Source organism: Canis lupus, chromosome 15, assembly GCF_011100685.1.
Source record: "Canis lupus familiaris isolate Mischka breed German Shepherd chromosome 15, alternate assembly UU_Cfam_GSD_1.0, whole genome shotgun sequence".
NCBI lineage: Eukaryota > Metazoa > Chordata > Mammalia > Carnivora > Canidae > Canis > Canis lupus.
Window position 1 is genome coordinate 49,482,307 of NC_049236.1, and position 17,903 is coordinate 49,500,209.

General features: G+C 39.2%; 1 protein-coding gene across 7 annotated transcripts in view; it reads right to left on the reverse strand.

Annotated features, from left to right (window-relative positions):
• SH3D19 (SH3 domain containing 19) overlaps positions 1-17,903 on the reverse strand; it is a 176,866-nt gene that overhangs the window by 42,917 nt on the left and 116,046 nt on the right. For 4 of the 7 annotated variants that reach the window (XR_005370867.1, XM_038559005.1, XM_038559006.1 and 1 more), the window contains exons 3-7: positions 15,345-15,385; positions 9,509-9,551; positions 6,611-6,749; positions 6,256-6,418; positions 4,538-5,539 (exon numbers count right to left, since the gene is read on the reverse strand). Coding sequence is in view for 6 of the 7 variants with exons in the window: in XM_038559005.1 (XP_038414933.1) it covers positions 4,538-5,539; positions 6,256-6,418; positions 6,611-6,749; positions 9,509-9,551; positions 15,345-15,385 (1,388 nt within the window). In the remaining variant the exon portion in view is untranslated. Of the gene's footprint in view, positions 1-4,537; positions 5,540-6,255; positions 6,419-6,610; positions 6,750-9,508; positions 9,552-10,880; positions 10,922-15,344; positions 15,386-17,903 lie in introns of all 7 variants that reach the window. The other 3 variants (XM_038559009.1, XM_038559008.1, XM_038559007.1) reach the window with 1 other exon arrangement.

Consider the following 17,903-nt stretch of genomic DNA (forward strand, 5'->3'; position numbering starts at 1 on the left):
GGTATAAGGAAGGAGTTAAGACCAACTGGACTGAAAAGAAGTCCATAAATTTCACTATTAAATTTAAAAAAGGCAAGGTATAATATGATAAAAATGTAAAAAGTAAGGAAAAGTACATGTATGTATGTTTGTAAGTTTTGGTTTGAAGCGTCCAAGGGCATGGAAAGTTACATAGAACATTGTTCAAGCTGGTTACTCTTGAGGATATGGATAGACTAGAGGGAGGTAAATTTTCTTTTTCCTTTTAGTAAATTTTGTATTGTTTGACTTGTTACAGCAAGTATGTGCTACTTTGTAACTGAAAAAATCCAATAAAATAAACTCAATCACAAGAAGAAAGATTAAGCTTAAATAATTGCCCTGTCAAACAAACCAAACCTAAAACCACTTAAAAAATAAGGGGGAAAAAAAGAAAATTCTTATCACTTTACTTGCTTTTTAAAGGCAATAATGGCCATAAAATTTTCCATAAGGTAACTGGAAAAATTAAAACCTTTCTGGAAAATTAAAACTCTTTTTTGATTCTATTTAATAGGATTTAAGGCACATGTATGTTTTTGAATGTCTTATTTATACATATGCAGTTCAAAATAATTAGCTTTTACTTATCATCTTGAATAATACAGCAATTTAGAAAAATATATTAATTATTTTAAAAATTTCTACTCAAGATAAGACTGAGGATCAGTGTGGGAAGCAGCTCTCTATGGCAAAGATGACAAGAGCTAACTCTCCCACTTTTTCATCCTAATTCTCTCTATGGTTAGATATTTGAAAACCAGGTTCCTCATCTTCTGCCAACCCAGTTCCCTCATAAAGACTACCTTTGTTACTAACTTTTTATACATCTTTCCAAAGATACTACACGTTTTAACACAAACAGTAGCTAAAATACCATGAAAAAAAAAAAGAAAAAAGAAAAAAGAAATAAAAATAAAATACCATGAATACGAACTATACCTTACAGTTTTTCACTTAATAATATCTTGGGGATTGTCCATGGTAGGAGGCAACAGGGGGTGTGCCTCCTTTTTAATTAGCATGGGATCCTCCATTGTATGGATGTACCATTATTTAAGCAGTTCACTGGAGGCTATTGCAATATTCTATAGTAGAAGTCCTTCATTTGGGGTTCAAGAATGGCCGTTGAGGCTCTGGAAATTGTGCATACGTGAGCTGAAGGGCTATTTTCAAGGGAGATAAAAGATTCGAAGGATAATCTGATTCTCAGAGTTCTGTGATTCCCAGAAGGGGTTAAGGACCACAGTGCCTCAACTGTATCACAGAGTTTTTGCTCTTCTTTCTACAGAAAAAATACAAAGCATCTCAAAAAACATCTCCTGTCCAAACCTACGTCAAGTCCATGGCATTTTTCTCTACCTTTATTTGCAGATTTATTCTGCTCTCCTTCTAGCACCCCACACCAAACCAATTATTCTATACCTGCTGCCACAGAAGCAGGCCCCTTTACACCTCTATCCGCATGGTCTTCATTACTGGGCTAGAAAAACACTGATGGTAATGTAGTTTTCTGCCTATTACCTGTCTCTAATAATATGCTTGTCATCATAATTAGTTTCACCATCCTTGGCTTGCTTTTCTGTCATTTCTTTCCCTTGAGTTCTGTTAATAGCAGAAATTGGCTGCTAAACTATTATTCTGGTCTGTGTAATGGGGCTGACAGCAGAAGCATTCTGCTTTTTTTTCTTTTTTTTTTTTTTTTTGACAACTGGTATGATTTGTAAAGGTGTGAAGAGGAATTGCTAATACTTCTCAGCTCCATTACATTTACCTGGAAGGCATTCTACCCAAGAAACGAATCCAATATTAAATTGCTTGTTTTATGAGTTTTCCTTTAATAATTTTTCTAATCTTTACAATGTTTTCACAGCTTTGGTATTCTCTGATCTCTACTTCCTGAGATTAATATGGCAACTTCATTTTATGAAAGCCAGTTTATTAGATTTTTCCTTATTTCTGAGGGAAGGAAAACGAGGAAAGGTATATATGTGCATTCCTCTCCTTTCTCTTGTGTTCCTCTCTGTTTCTGGCAAATGCCAGGATGAATAAGGTTTCACAAAGAGACCATAATCCTTTATTTACAAAGACAATGCTATTGATATACATCAAAAAGTCACAAAACCCCAAATCAACAAACAAACAAAAATCTCTCTACATGTTGAGGAATTCAAAGGTGATCCTAAAGGCCTCTGGAAGACACTAAGCAGGGAAGGACGAGGTTCAAGGTACACTCTAGCCACAATATGGAGGATGATGGGTTTGAGGCAGAAGCAGGAGCTCAATTTAGGAGATTATACAGTAATCTGGCATAAAGGCCTAATGTGCAGCAGTACAGGGGGATGTTTGAAAGGAGAAGAGGATTCAAGAACTACTTAGAAAGTTAAACCAGGAGTTGATAACTAATTGGATGTGAAGATCAAGAAGTAACAATAATTACTACTTAATGAGCACATACAATGTTTCAGACAATGGGGCAGGGCTTTCCTGCATAATCACATTTAATCCTTGCATTGCCTCCATGAGGAGTATTATTACCATGTTTTATAGATGAGGAAACCAAGGCACAGTGGGGTTAAATAAATTGCCCAAAGTCACATGGCAATGAAGTGACAGACTCTGGCCTGTCTGACTCCACGTCCAAACAAACAGCCATGGTGTCACAGGTAGGGAGACTCAGAGGTGATCTCCAGGATTCTCTAAGGCTGGGTATATGATGGTGCTATTAAGTGAGGTGTACGGAAAACAGGAGGAGGGGCAGGTTTAGAAAGATGATAGAGTAAGCGTTCAGTGTAACCCCACCATTGAGAGCCATGGTTAAAGTCAGGTAGGGCAAGCAAATTACACATTTTGCTAAGAGATTGCCTAAGTAATTAAATGTTGTGCAACGAAGTGGTAGAAATCAAGGAACAGAAAAGGCTGAGTATGGGGCATGAGACTATATTCATGTTGAATGTATACTGTTGACCTTCTTTTTGGAGGATGACTGTAATTATGTTTGATGACAGGGAATTTATTCTCAGCAGTTATTATAACCAAGTTGCCATCCCCACAGAAATCTAGCAGTTTCTACAAAAGGTGGTGTTTCCTTGGCCTGTGCTAGTTCCACCCCTTCAGAGCTCGCTGTTGTTGGATTGACCCATCCCTGTCTCACCTTGAGCCTTGCAACACCAACAAGGTTTAAATGAGAAAATGACATAACAAAGACTTGAAAAGTTTTCAAAGTGTTAACCTAGTCTAAGGATTCATACAAATGTCGAGTAGCAATGTAATACAATGAAAAATACACTAGACCTAGAGTAAAAAGATGGAGCGTGAATCATGCCTTGGAAACAGTTAGTGCTATGACACTGGGTAAGTAACACACTGATTTCTCTCCATCTCATTTTCTTCTTCTGCAGACGGAGGCCAACAATACTTGGCAGAGGGTTACTGTAAGTATTAAACTAATGATGTATGTCTGGGTATCTAGCAAAAGGTTTGGAACACTGCAGAAGCTCAGCATATTCTAATGTCTTTCCTTGTAGCCCTTATAGACAAGAGGCATGCTCTAGCCACTTAAATGTTGTGTGTGGGACATTTAATAATGTTTGTTATCATTTAAAATACACTTGTGCTGTGCAGAATTTGGTTTCCAATCACAGAGCTTATATCATTTTGATGCATGTTAAGCATTTATAAGAGGACACCTAACCTTTTGAAAATACTATTAAGCTTATATGTTCACAAATGCTACCCAAATAAGTAAACAGCAGTAAAAGGAATCATCAATGACAAGTAAAGCAGCTTATTTTGACAAATCAAAGATAAGCTCTACCATCGTACCCTCCATCAGAGCAGTGTGAGGAAAGAAAACATACTCTCTGGATTTCCTCTTGAGAAATTTAATTGTCCTGATCTTGGCAGGAAGTGTACAGCTGTTGTATTTTATTTATAAAACTTTGCATTCCCAAGGGAAGATGTTCTGTGAAGATTAGTGAAAAAAATTTGGCTACATATGGCTGAGTCTTCATTCCTGGCTTTGCTCTTGCCGGAGTTCTCTCTAGGGCTGGCCCCTCTCCTGGCACTCCCAGTGGGGCTGGTTTAATCTGAGGAGCCCTTCTGCAGCCACCGCATGACTTCCCATCTATGAGAAATTTCCCCTGAATCTCACTGATGCTCGACTCGCCACCTGCTGGAGTAAAGAATCCAACTTCATAGCAAGTTTAGTTGCCAGGCCCAGTCTGCTTATTCTTGGCTTATGCGGTAGTCATCAACATGTCTCCCTCTTTCTCTGTCTCCATCTCCCCCATTCCATACTTCCCTGTCCTTCTCTATGTCCATCTCCTACCCAGCTCCATGTTTCTTAATCTCTTTGTGCTTCTGTCTCTGTACACACAGGCATGTGCACACGTGCGTGCACGCACATGCACACACCCATCCCACTATAAATTGTGTCCTAGAAACTAAAACAGCAAGTGCCATTCAAGATACCCTGTGATAAGTTTACATTCCCACTCCACTTCTCATTTTTACTCACCCAGAACCATCTCTGAACCAACAGATTCTTCAACCAGGTTCCCAGCTGGGGTGGGTAAAACATCATCATCAAAACTGATGAGGTCAATGTCCCCTGGAGGCTTGCTTTGCACAGCTGGAGCTGGGGAGTTGCCTGGGGGCCCTTCTCCCAGTGACCTGAATGCTTTGGCCTGTGATGCCACTGAGAGTCGGGGAGGAACGGTGACTGGTTTCAGCAAAGTTGTAGGGTTGGGGTTTTCCAAGGAAACTGATTTCTTCGGCAATAAAGGCCGGGGAGCAGGAGTTGGGACTTTCTTCCCACCGTCAGGGCTCTCAGCCATGGGCCCTCCTCCCAGAATTTCATGATTAACACTTCGTATAAGGCCAGCATTTGGTTTCTTTGGCAATACAGGTTTGGTTACTGGGATGCTCCCTACTTCTTGCGGTGGAGAGTGTGGAGTGAGTCCTTCCCTAGAGGCCACCTTGAGTCTGTTTTCAGCCCAGGAGTCCCATTCTCCAGAAGCTCTGTTGGCAGCTGGCTTGGGGGCCACTGAAGGTTTCCCTGAGGGAGCAGCAGGCCTTGGGGGGAGTGTGCGGGGTGCAATTTCTGGTTTTGCGGGGAGTCCCGAGGTTTCTTTATTTGTCTGACCCTCAAATGCTTTAATTCTTGAAACGACAGTATTTTGGCTTCGTTCTGTGTTCATAATGTTCATCACTGCCTGACTATCCAAGTTGTTGGTACTGTCCAACAGAGACTGGGGCTGGCTCAGAGAGGATTCCTTTTCTGTAGCCGCAGGGCTGGTTTTGTGGTGATTTTGCTCCCTAAGGTGACTATCTCTGGCTATTGGTCTGAGGTTGGCTTTTGATCTTGGTCTTGGCACCGGACATCTTGTAGCACTGGAGTTCTCTGGGCAATTCTGTTCTTCAGAATTATCAAAGACTATTAAAGGCGCCACATTTGTTGGAAGATCACTGGCTGAGACTTCCGGGAAAGGCTGGAGAGGCTTGAGAGGTGCCTGTAGTGCTGACAAGACCAAAACCCACAGAGAGAAGTTGCAATATTATAATTTAAAAGAAAAAAATAGAGATACACAGACTATTTAAATATACATGCAGAATATCAAGAGATTTTGGTTTCTTTAATTAGTAAAAAGTAACTCCAAAATCAATGGGGGAAATGTTTACACTCAGCTTCTCAGGAGTGTTCTCCAAGTTATACTTATTCATGAGAGAAATATTCATTACATAATATTTTAAAACACCATTAAATTCTCGATTCCCAGTAGACTTATCACATGAATCCTTTCCTTCTTATCAGAATTCCAACACTGTTTGCTTTACTTTTCCAAAGTAACTTAGTCTCATCTCTGTTATTTGAATACAATGCTTTCTAAAGCCTCATAGGACAACCACCTATTTACACCTTATCAAGTTTAGGTTGCTAAATATAAAATCCTTCTCAATGGGAATAAAGGGGATCCGCAGTAATACAACCATGAGTTAAAAGGATGATGTTTTTATGATATGAACTGGGGTGAGCCCCAGAGATTGGGGCTGCAGCTCATGAGAATGATCTATTGTAATAATCACACCAAGCCAAAATAAAGGAAGCACACAGTGATCATACTGACTGGGAGGCAGAGCTCAATGAATTATGCACAAGTTGCAAATTATTTTAAAGGCTGGAAGCCTCCTGATTACTTCCCTAGGACTAGGTCAGAATTAGGGAAGATGGATTACTTGCACCACTTTGAGGCAGGTGGTTGTCTATTTCTTCTGAAAAGTCAGTCTGAGTTGCAGAAGTAATTGTGTGCCTTGGAAGGGCAGCAGCATTATTATTATTCGTAGTATTAACTTGAACTTGGTTGATTTCTTTTATGACTTGTTCATAAGATGGTGGGAGCTGCAAGACAAAGAATGAAGAGTTTAGACACTTGTGGACAAGAGACAAAGGGTTAACAGTCTTATTCTTCTCATCTTTGAGCTTACTTTTAAAAAATAAAATGCAAAAATAAAATAAAATAAAATAAAATAAAATAAAATAAAATAAAATAAAATAAAATAAAATGCAAACAGATAATGTGATATTATTTACCTCAGCAGGAACCAGCTCACTGGGCCTCCACGGGCCTGCTGCAGAAGATGGGGGATACCCCAGGCCCGGGGGTGGGGCTCCTGGAAACCACGAGGCCGGCCTCAGGGGCTCAGCTGCCACAATGGTGATCTCTGGGCGCCTAGCAGACAAGATCTCAGTGAGAGTTTGCAGGCTGGTAACAAGCTACTGCCTATCTGCAAATACTCAAAGACTGGTGAAAACAATCACTGCCCCCAAAAAGTTACATTAGAACAACCATAGTCCTAGAGATGGTCTGTCTGGCCTGGACTTTCAAGGGAGCAAATGACAGTCATCCTTCTAGGACTCTGGGGCTCAAAGTTAAAGATGTACCCTGAGCACACTTAGCTCTGCCTTGGTTGATAAGGACTAAGGTAGGCCCACATAATCTCTTCATTCCAGAGTTCTGCTATCCAGCCTATACCACGAACATAAATAATACATGGTAAGGTAGAAAGTATACTGGACACGTAGAATTGCTTATTTTCCTGCCATTATAAATAATATACTCTGACATGATACCATATAAAAAGAATATCCTTTTCCTTCTCATCCAACCTCTGCGCCAATTCAAAGTCATCTCTAGATGATTATCTCTAAATAGAGTTTGCATATTCACTTCTAGCCCTTGATAGGTGTGTCTGTGCTCCTGGTCAGTTTGATATATGAATCTGATAATTAAACTTTAATATTGCAGGAGGCACAGGGATTCAGGCACAGATCCTTTCATCATTTTCTTAATCTGATTCTACATTCTCATGTTCAAATTTTATATTCAACCTCATTTCCTAACAAATGCCAACTGTGTGACCCTGAGGAAATAATCAACCTCTCTGAGCCTCAGTTTTCTCATCTAACAAATAGGGATGATGATATCCGCCCTGCTTTTCTCTAGAACTCTGTAGAAATAAAAATAAAAAAGCACTGATGTTATCAAAACTGGGCATATTCATGCATTCTTGTGCTAGCTAGCTCATGAAACAGTAGAACCTGCTTACTGATTACATTTGAATTGCATTACCTAAAACCCTCTGCTTATAGCTTTTGTCTAACTAAATAATAAGGGTTACCAGCTAATAAATATTAAGCACTATGCATGCAGTAATTCTTATGACAGCCTTGAGATATGTATGACCAGCAACATTTTTTTAAGATTTTATTTATTTATTTATTTATTTATTTATTTATTTATTTATTTATTTATTTATTTATTTATGATAGGCACGCAGTGAGAGAGAGAGAGAGAGGCAGAGACACAGGCAGAGGGAGAAGCAGGCTCCATGCACCAGGAGCCTGATGTGGGATTCGATCCTGGGTCTCCAGGATCGCGCCCTGGGCCAAAGGCAGGCGCCAAACCGCTGCGCCACCCAGGGATCCCTAAGATTTTATTTTTAAGTAATCTTTGTATCTAACATGGGGCTCAAATTTACAACCCCGAGATTAAGAATCATGTATTGTACTTACTGAGCTAGCCAGGTGCCCCTGATTAGCAACATTTTAAAGATAAGCTTCTTTTAAAAAGTTAAGCATCTGCCTTCGGCTTTTAAAGTTAAGCATCTGGGATCCCTGGGTGGTGCAGCGGTTTGGCGCCTGCCTTTGGCCCAGGGCGCGATCCTGGAGACCCGGGATCGAATCCCACATCAGGCTCCTGGTGCATGGAGCCTGCTTCTCCCTCTGCCTGTGTCTCTGCCTCTCTCAACTCTCTCTCTCTCTCTCTCTCTGTGACTATCATAAATAAATAAAATTTAAAAAATAATAATAAAGTTAAGCATCTGCCTTCGGCTCAGGTCATGATCCCAGGGTGCTGGGATGAGTCCCCCATGGGGCTCCTTGCTCTGCAAGGAGTCTGCTTCTCCCTGTCTCTCTCTTTGCCTGCCACGCCTGCTTGTGCTCTCTTTCTCTGTGTCAAATAATTAAATTAAATTAAATTAAATTAAAAAAAGATGGGGATACAGAAGCTAAGAAAAGGTTAAACAGCTTGCTCAAGGCCATATAGTGAGGATGTAGTGAAGTCAAAATTTGAACTCGGTTATGTATGATTCTAAAATCCTCATTCTTCACTATTCTATGCTATCCTGTAAGAAATTTGAAATCAGGGACCTTGACTTCTAAAAATCCATCCAACTATTTATCCACCTATCCATGTTTCCATCCAGTCTTCCATCTGTCTGTCTACTGGTCCTTCCTTCTACCTATCCAGTGACTCTCCCCCCACTCCTCTCCAACCAGACATTAAGCCGTTTACCCACTCAGCTATCCATCCAACCTCTTTTCCTCTTATTCTTCCATTCAATTTTCTATCGTGTCATCCATTTATTTATGCAACATTTACCAAGTAGCTAAAAGGTAAAAAACATTTCTTTGAGCAATTCTTTGAAGCAGTCATAACAGTGTTTAATATATAGCAGTTGCTTAATAAACATTTTTAAAATTAACTTCAGTAAATAATTATTGCCATAGGAACATTTCTGAGGCTTGTACTACTGCTTCTTCTCCCACCAAAATTTTCTTTCTTTTTTTTTTTTTTAAGATTTATTTATTTATGATAGACAGAGAGAGAGAGAGAGAGAGAGAGAGAGAGAGGCAGAGACACTGGAGGAGGGAGAAGCAGGCTCCATGCCGGGAGCCCCACGCGGGACTCGATCCCGGGACTCCAGGATCGCGCCCCGGGCCAAAGGCAGGCACCAAACCGCTGAGCCACCCAGGGATCCCCCTCCCACCAAAATTTTCATCATTCAAACATATAGATTAATCCAGGAAATGTACTGAACACTGCTTATGTAATACATTGCTTATGCAAGAGAAATATTTAACTTGCTAACTGATAACATACTTTGACTTCATTATTAGCAGAATATATGACCTCTGTTATTACCATACCTCCTTTCTCGATGAAGCTCACTCTGAAAAGAAGTCCGAGAAGCTAAAGAAGAAAGAATAAACTGGTATAGTACAAAATCAGTACATTCAATAAAGATTTAAATTTTTTATAGGGTATGTTATTGGAAAAAGTTAGCTTATACTTGAAATCATAGAGGTTGTATGCATTTTAACATCCATAAGTAGAAAAGCAAATCAAAACGATCTTTTTATATGGCATAAAATTAATTTTAGTTATATATCTGAATTGCACAAGAAAAAATAGACTTCAAAAATTCCCCAAAGCACATTCCATGGTTCTGAAAATAATTTGAAGAATGAAAAGAGAAAAGAAGATAGCTATTAAATACAAATTGCCTGGTAAGAGCATTACGACAAAGACACAAAATTGCAACGGGCAGAAAAAATTTTAAGTATCTATTTTAATCCATATGACTGCTTTTGCCATGTTTGTTTACAACTCTATTGTAAAGAAAGTGAGAGGGGTCACATTTTTATCTATTTGCTATTTTTTTTGTCTGGAATTTTACAACCTTTAAGTTGTTTTATTAAGTTCAAAGATAACGACAAATGCCAAAACTGTTCACGACACTTTTATAAACATGTTTATAGCACATATTACTGTATTTGCAGTGCTGACTCTTCCTTCAAGCCTCAAACTCAAAAGGCTAGATAGTTCAAACTTTTTCCAAATTTATTTTTAAATTAAATCAAATCTTAATTATAAGATCTGGAAAATGTCACATGTGGTGTCACATATTATATATATGTGTAATGGAGAATATTATTCCTGTTTTTAAGAAGCATATTCTAACAATAATTTTAAGAAAATATTCAAGTACTATACTGTAAAGAAACACATACAAAGAGGAATTTATTTCAGATATAAACTACTTCTACCAGTCGCCTTCAGATCTTTTTAGTACTCTTTCAGTTCTTCTGACTTGTAAAGGCTGACAGTATGAATCTTTTCTTTCTTCCTCTTATTAACTTCTGATTCTCTCTAAACAAGCTGGGATGCAGGGGTGGAGGTGGGAGGTGGCAATGGCATCTAGGCTGGAGTTGGAGCTGTGACAGTTGAACCTGTGCTAGGCTGGCATAACTGTATCACGAGTCTTATATTCATACTATTTGCTGATTTGTAACATTTTTATCATGAGCTAAACCAAGCTGAGGTGCATTTTGTGTACTGGAATAAAAGAAGACTGAGAGGCTCAAGCTCTGAGCGGTGCATCTGATTCGTAAGAATGGTTTCATTATATCAAAGAGAGGCTCACCAAGTATGCTACAATCACATCACCACCATCACGAAAGCCAGAATCAGCAGACACAAACACTATTAAAAGATATCATGTTATTGTCACAAACATACCTCTTCCACGGGGCATTTTTGCTGTGCACTATTCATGAGTGCTAAGGGAAAAAAAGAAGGGGTTATAGAAGAAGAAAGGGAGGGAAAAAAAAGAGTGAACCAGTTGCCTATGCTTTAAAAGGAATTCAGGAACAAGACTGTTCTGCAATGCCACTGTTTTCACCCAATCTGCACACTTTGACAGAAAAGGAAAGTTGATGCACCACAGTTTCAGAGAGTAAAGAAATAGGTTGCGGCAAAGATACATCTGTACAGACCCGGACATTCACCCACATAACCCCAGTAAAAACAAATCTACCTATAGTTTCTGGCAACATTGCAAACTACCCCCCAAACCTAAAAACCATTTTGCAAAATCAATTCGCTACTTAATAGGGATTAATTTTAAAGTATGAATACAGGACTTAAAAGGTAATCTGGTAGTCAATTTACATTCTCTTAAATCACTGGCTTTCACACTTGATTCTGCCCCTTAACACCAGAGGTGGTTAGTAACAAGAGTGTCCTGGTTAGCAGAGGGGTACTCCTGCTTTGGAAGTAGCAGAATGAGGGAGAGAGGGTCTCCCAACCTTACTTGTGGATCTCCTCCATGTCCTTTGAGAATCACTGCTTTCCTGTCTCCTGCTTTGAGGTTTTTTCCCCTCACATTCTCTCATCTATGAAATCTCTTTTCTTTCTTGATCCTTATAGAATAACTGGCTCTTTCTGGGAGTATTAAGCAAGTTTAGTAGCTAGAAACACCTTAGATTTTCATACAGCATCTCATACTCTTCCTGCTAATTTCTCAACTATTACTCTCATTCTTACTTTCCCAGAACAGATTCAGTGTGGGTGTTGCCATGACAATCGAATTTGCCACTGATGCTCATACAGACCAACATGTTCCTTTTAACCCCTGCCACAAATTGCTAGCTAGTCCTTTGTGCATTTTGGACTAAGGCCACAATTAAAGTTATCCTATCATTCCACAGAATTATCCTCAAACTTTTCTAGTTCATGTGGTTAAATTCTAAGTACAAAATAAATTCATACTCAGCTGTTCATAAGAGACTGAGATCTGGATTTGCAATATTAGCACTAATAAAGAATCCTCCTAAATTCCAACAGGATCATAAGCACCGAAGGACCCTCAGTGATCATCTTACTCCAACATTATAGATGAAGAGGCTGGGACACAGAGAGCTGGATGTTAATCCTGATTCTAAATAACTCAAAATTATTGATTAAATGATGATCACAAGAAATAAACATACAGAAGGATTACTGTATTATCCGCATCTTTGCTGGAGTATCACCTTGCCAATGAAAATCATAATAATAAAAATAACTCACTAACATCTGCTTGAGACTGGGTATGAGTTAGACATGTTTGACATAACAAGAACATCCATGGAGTTGAAAGCTCAATGACCTTGTAGTCAGGCAGTCTAGAGTCACATCCTACATCTACCTCGTGAAGCCAGTTAATCTGAGATTCAGTGACCCTACCATCTGTAAAATGGGGTTAACATCTACCAGGCAGAGAGCACTGTTTTATAATGTGTGTGAACAGTTGCTGACTCAGAATAGGAGACAATGAGTATTAGCTGACCCTGAATTTCAGAGAATAATTTTCTCTTGAAAAGTTAATGAAACGAAAAGCATGAAATTCCAGATATAATCCCATTATAATACCTTCAAGATCTTTACCCGTAATAGTTGGGGCTCACGAGAATGACTGCAAAAAGAAGGACCTCAAGGCTTGATTGGAACCAGTATCATTATGGAAGAATTTAAAATGCAACCAGTAAAGGAATATTGCTTTTAAAATGTGATGAAGTCTTTCTCCTTCCTGAAGAAAGATGACTAAGTATGGGATAGTAAAACAAACATTTCACTGGGTTGGGTAGGTGAAAAATTGTTTACAACTTTTTTTTTTAACAGAATGGACAAAAAGTGTAAAACAGAAGGGGATAACACAATTATTCTTCATTCTGTATTTACACAGCATCGCATGAGATCTTTGGCCTTCTTGCCTAAATGTACAGGAATAAAACAACTAACAAATATTTCTTTGAGTGTACACAAAGTAACTGATATTTAAGAATTAAAAGACAACTTAGTTTTTGTTTTTTTGAAAAAGATACGTCAAAGCAAGTTTTCCCTTTGTTTCATCTCCTTCCTCTCAGCTAGGGCCCTATTTCAGCAATTTCCTCTTTTTATGTGCCAGTCTGATCCCCCTATACACATTCCTTCCCTGCTGTCTACAAACGTCTCCAAGCTTCCTCAACCTGAACAGTCTAAGAGTACGTCAAATCTCCTCTCTGCTTGATACTCCTCAGCCCTTCCTTCTTCTGTTTATCATCAAATGTCATAAAAGAGTAGCCAACCCAGCTGTCCCAACTTCCACAAATTCCATTCATGTCTCAAATTGACATGTGGCTTCCAGAGTCAATGTTCTACTGCAACTGCTCTCTCAGAGGTCAGCACTGGCCTCCTGAAGGCCACGTACAATAACCTATTCTCAGCCATCTTTGGATTGTCCTTGCTGCAGTATTTAGAGCTATTTGTGGTTCACTTATTCTTTTAGAAAAAACCTCCCCTCCCTTAACCTCTAACACACAGCTGTCTCCTGGTTTTTCTAGTTTTCTGATCATTATTTTTCAGCCTTTCTTTTTTGTTCACTCCACCTTAGCTGCCTTCTCCTTAAAGCCTTGAGTAGATGGCACGGTAAAGTAAACAAGTTCCATCCTAGAGGATCTGTGGGAAATCAGGTACAAATTACAATCCCCCACAAAGAGGTCCTAAAATCCAAGAAGGCAGCCGACAGGACTCAGTCTCTTCTCCTTAGCAGGGCAGAGGTGTTTTGGGGGTCATTTATCTTTTGCCCTACAGCACCTCAAAGGCAGAGCTTAGCCTCAGACATCAGTATTTCCCAAGATTCTGTCCTTTGTCATCTTCTCTGGCTTTACGTTTTCTCTATAAATGTTTAGCTACTCCTATTTTTGCCTATAACCTTGACTACCCCAAATTATATTTCCAGCAAAAGATTCTTGCCTAAATTCCAGATCCTAATCTTCTTTTTAAATTTTCTCTGTGTCCCCCCATCTTCTCACATACCACCCCTACTTCAAAGGGTTCTAAGGCATGAATTTTCCATTTTCATGTCTGAATTTTCTTCAACACACACTGTGGAAATCCCACAGCTTTATAATCCATGACCAACAGAAATAAAATGTGGGAAATGTGGAATATCCTTCTGTATTGCCACCTTACAAAATCTTCACTGCAATGGCCCAAATGCATGTTCTTCACAACCTGTAGATACCCTAAATTTATTCTAATATTACGAATTATGTTTCTGAAAATAGGATACCTTGTCCTCAGGGTGTTGACCTCGGCTCAAATACTACAAAGAACATCTACAATCTCTTCCTTTTCAAAAACTTCATTTAAAAAACAAAACAAAACCCTAAAACTTCATTTTGAATGGAGCTGAGAGGCTGGCAGGGAGAGCTCTCACACTACCACTTGTAGCCAATTGTAAATCCAACAGGAAGGGATGGACTTCAGCAGATACTGTGTTACTATCCCATGAGGAGGAAGATGGGCTTTCCTTCTCCCCCAGCAAAATCTCAGCCAGTGAGAGACCATTACAACCCAGCCAGTGAGAAGCCACTATATTTTGAACTCCCCAGTTTACTCCAGTGGGCTTTTTGTTTATAACAGCCTTCCCAATGCCCAGTTTTCTAAAAGAATGCTTTCCTCTCTTTTGTTCTGCAGACTTGCCTATGGTTTTGCTGTGGCTTGTCTTAGACAGCAATTCTCTGCTATTCTTGAACAAATCCATCTTTGCTGGTTAAAAAAAAAAAATCCCCTCCTTATCGTAGTTTAAAACAGGAGGTAATCATGTGCTATTTAGTTTGTCTAAAACTAAAGGGAATTTTGCAGAGGCTTTTGTTAAAAAAAAAAAAGAAGTTAAAATTCTGCACCTAGAACAAGTTTTAACCAAGAGGCGAGGTTGAAACTATGCACCATTTTGTAGAGAATTCTATTAAGGCACTTGTATGTGGAAGTGAGCCAATCTCCACAGGCATTTATACAGTTAAATAAAAATACTGTGGAGGAAAATGAATCAAAGACAGTAGGGTGTGTTTTTTTTATACCCATCAGATGTCTCTACCTATAGAAGATGGTTATATAAATTTATATTGAATCATAAAAATTGACCAGATAATCCACATTTTTAAAAATAATTTAGTTCTGTAAGAGAAAAATATTATTCTTAGGAATGAGCTTATCAATAAATGAAAATTGAAAAGAAAGTTGAAAAACTAGCTGCTTGTCTGAAATGGTTTATTATTCCTTAGGAGAAAAAAGAAGGTACTTTTGTTGGATTATTTGTAAGATTCATCAAACACAATCATTTGCTGGAAATCTAAACCATCATTTAAAATATCACAGAGCAGGAAAAAACAAACTTACATCTCTTGATTACCGCTCTAATGGATGACAAGGGTCCTTGGCTAGAAAAAGAAAGAAAGAAAACATTATTGTATTCATTATCCTTTTGAAGAAGAATCTTTCAAAATGCCAGGTCATTTCTGGGACTCAATATGGCACCAAGCAGCAAGTTTGAAATATTAGTTACTGGTTTATCCTCTTTACTAAACATAAATTTAAAAAGTTTTTAAATTGCCTTTGATATAAAATGTTTTATGGGAAATGAGAAGGCTGGTGAAGTACATTTGCAGTTAAATAAAAATCTGCCTTAAAATTGCTTTCATAGTTACCTACACACAGAGTCTTCCAGTGATGTTTCAGATGGTGCTTGAAATCCAGCAGCAACTGCATAGTAATCAAAAGAATTCTGATGTCCCTATGTCTCTTTTGTGTTCAACATGGGAATTCCTGTTTTCTTAGTTAATTTGACCTAAGGACTAACAGCATTTCTTCCCAAGATTAGAACTTAAAACATCACCACCTAAAAATAAAAGTCCTCTGGTTGCTTTGAGTTTTGTTCAATAGCTGATTGGTACTGGGTTTTCCTGACTGTGTGACCTTGGACAAGTCACAGAAATGCTTCTGAGCCTCTGTTCACTCACTGGTCAAACCATCTAGCTGCAAAGGTTTATAACCACTAGTTTGTAAGGCTGTTTGTTCGTTTTCTTTATTCAAACCAGTTGGACTAATTGTTTTTGGATTCATTTAGAAAAACATGCAAACCTAAAACTTTTTTAATGATATGATTTAGGAAAAAAAGTCTTCTTATTTATAAAACTCTTCATTTTTTTCTGAATGCTCTTAAAATTTATACTTATTTTTTCCTTATTAAATTTATGTTGCTGTAACCTTTGGGAGGGAGGATATTGTACTGACTGAGGAGGAACACGGGATTGTCTGGGTTGAACTGTCCCCCTTCCAAAAAAGATACATTGAAATCCTAAGCTCAGTACCTCAGAATGTGACCCTTTTTTGGAAATAGGGTGATTACAGATATAATTACTTAAAATGAAGTCCTACTGGAGTAGGGTGGTCCCCTAAGGCAAGCTGACTGGTGTCCTTAGAAGAAAAACCATGTGAAGACAGACACAGAGAAGAAAGGTACCATGTGACCACGAGGCAGAGACTGAAGTGATACAGCTGCAAGCCAAGTAATGCCAAAGATTGCCTACAAACCACTAGAAGCTAGCAAGAGGCCAGGAAGGATTCCTCTATGGATTTCAGAGGAGTGTGGCCCTGATGACACCTTGCTTTCAGACTTCTAGCCTCCAGAACTGCGAGACAATAAATTTCTGTTGTTTCAAGCCACCTAGTTTGTGGCACTTTGTTATGGCAGCTCTAGGAAACGTGCGTGCGCGCGCGTGTGTGTGTGTGTGTGTGTGTGGCAGGGGGAGTCTTCTGGGTGTTGAGTAGATGTGATAATTCATTGAGCTGCATACTTTGTACATCTAGGTTACACCTCAATAGAAAGTTGAGGAGGGTAGGAGGGTGGTAGAGACCTTGGCACAAAATAGAATTTTTTAAAAAAAATATTTTATTTATTCATGAGAGAGACACACAGAGAGAGGGAGAGAGAGAGAGGCGCAGACACAGGCAGAGGGAGAAGCAGGCTCCACGCAGGGAGCCCGATGTGGGACTCTATCCTGGGTTTCCAGGATCACACCCTGGGCTGAAGGCAGGCACCAAACCGCTGAGCCACCCGGGTTGCCCACAAAATAGAATTTTGACTGAGGTCAGCCCAAGTTCTACAATTCTCAAGCTTTACAGCATCATCATGTTTAGGCTAGCTCTATAAACCAACCAGCCAAACAACCAACCAACAAATCAATATCTTATGTCAAAAAAAGTAATTTCCAAACTCTAAAGTTTAAAGTTCTCCTTTCTAAGGTTAACAGGTTCTGTGGTAGGGAAAATAAAAAAGGAGGCCTATGGTCAAATACATCTCCATGGGAAGCAGTTTTAGGAGATGCTGGTGTTGTCTCCTGGCTCTGCAGTACATATAATTTCTGTATCTCAAATGTAGCTATGGATGCAAAAGATGACCCCTTTTTTTCTCCATCTGTATGCAGAACAAAGGCTATAGGTGAAGATTCTGCTCTGTATGTTTTTAAAAGATTTTATCTATTTATTCATGAGAGACAGAAGAGGCAGAGACCTAGAGAGAGGGAGAAGCAGGCTCCCACCGGAGCCCGATGCAGGACTCGATCCCAGGACCCCGGGATGACGCCCTGAGTCGAAGGCAGACGATCAACCACTTAGCCACCCTTAGCCACTTTGGTGTCCCCAAAGATTTTACTTATTTATTTGAGAGAGACACGTAGTCAGTTTGGCAGCACATATATTATTTGAAAGAGACACAGAGCGTGAGCAGGGGGAGCAGGTTCCCTGCTGAGCAGGAAGCCTGAAGTAGGGCTCAATCCCAGGACCCTAGGATCATGACCTGAGCCCAAGACAGATACTTAATGGATTGAGCCACTCAGTTGCCCCTCCACTCTGCAGTCTTAAGAGAAACCCTCATGGAAATTCTCCATCAGCATGACC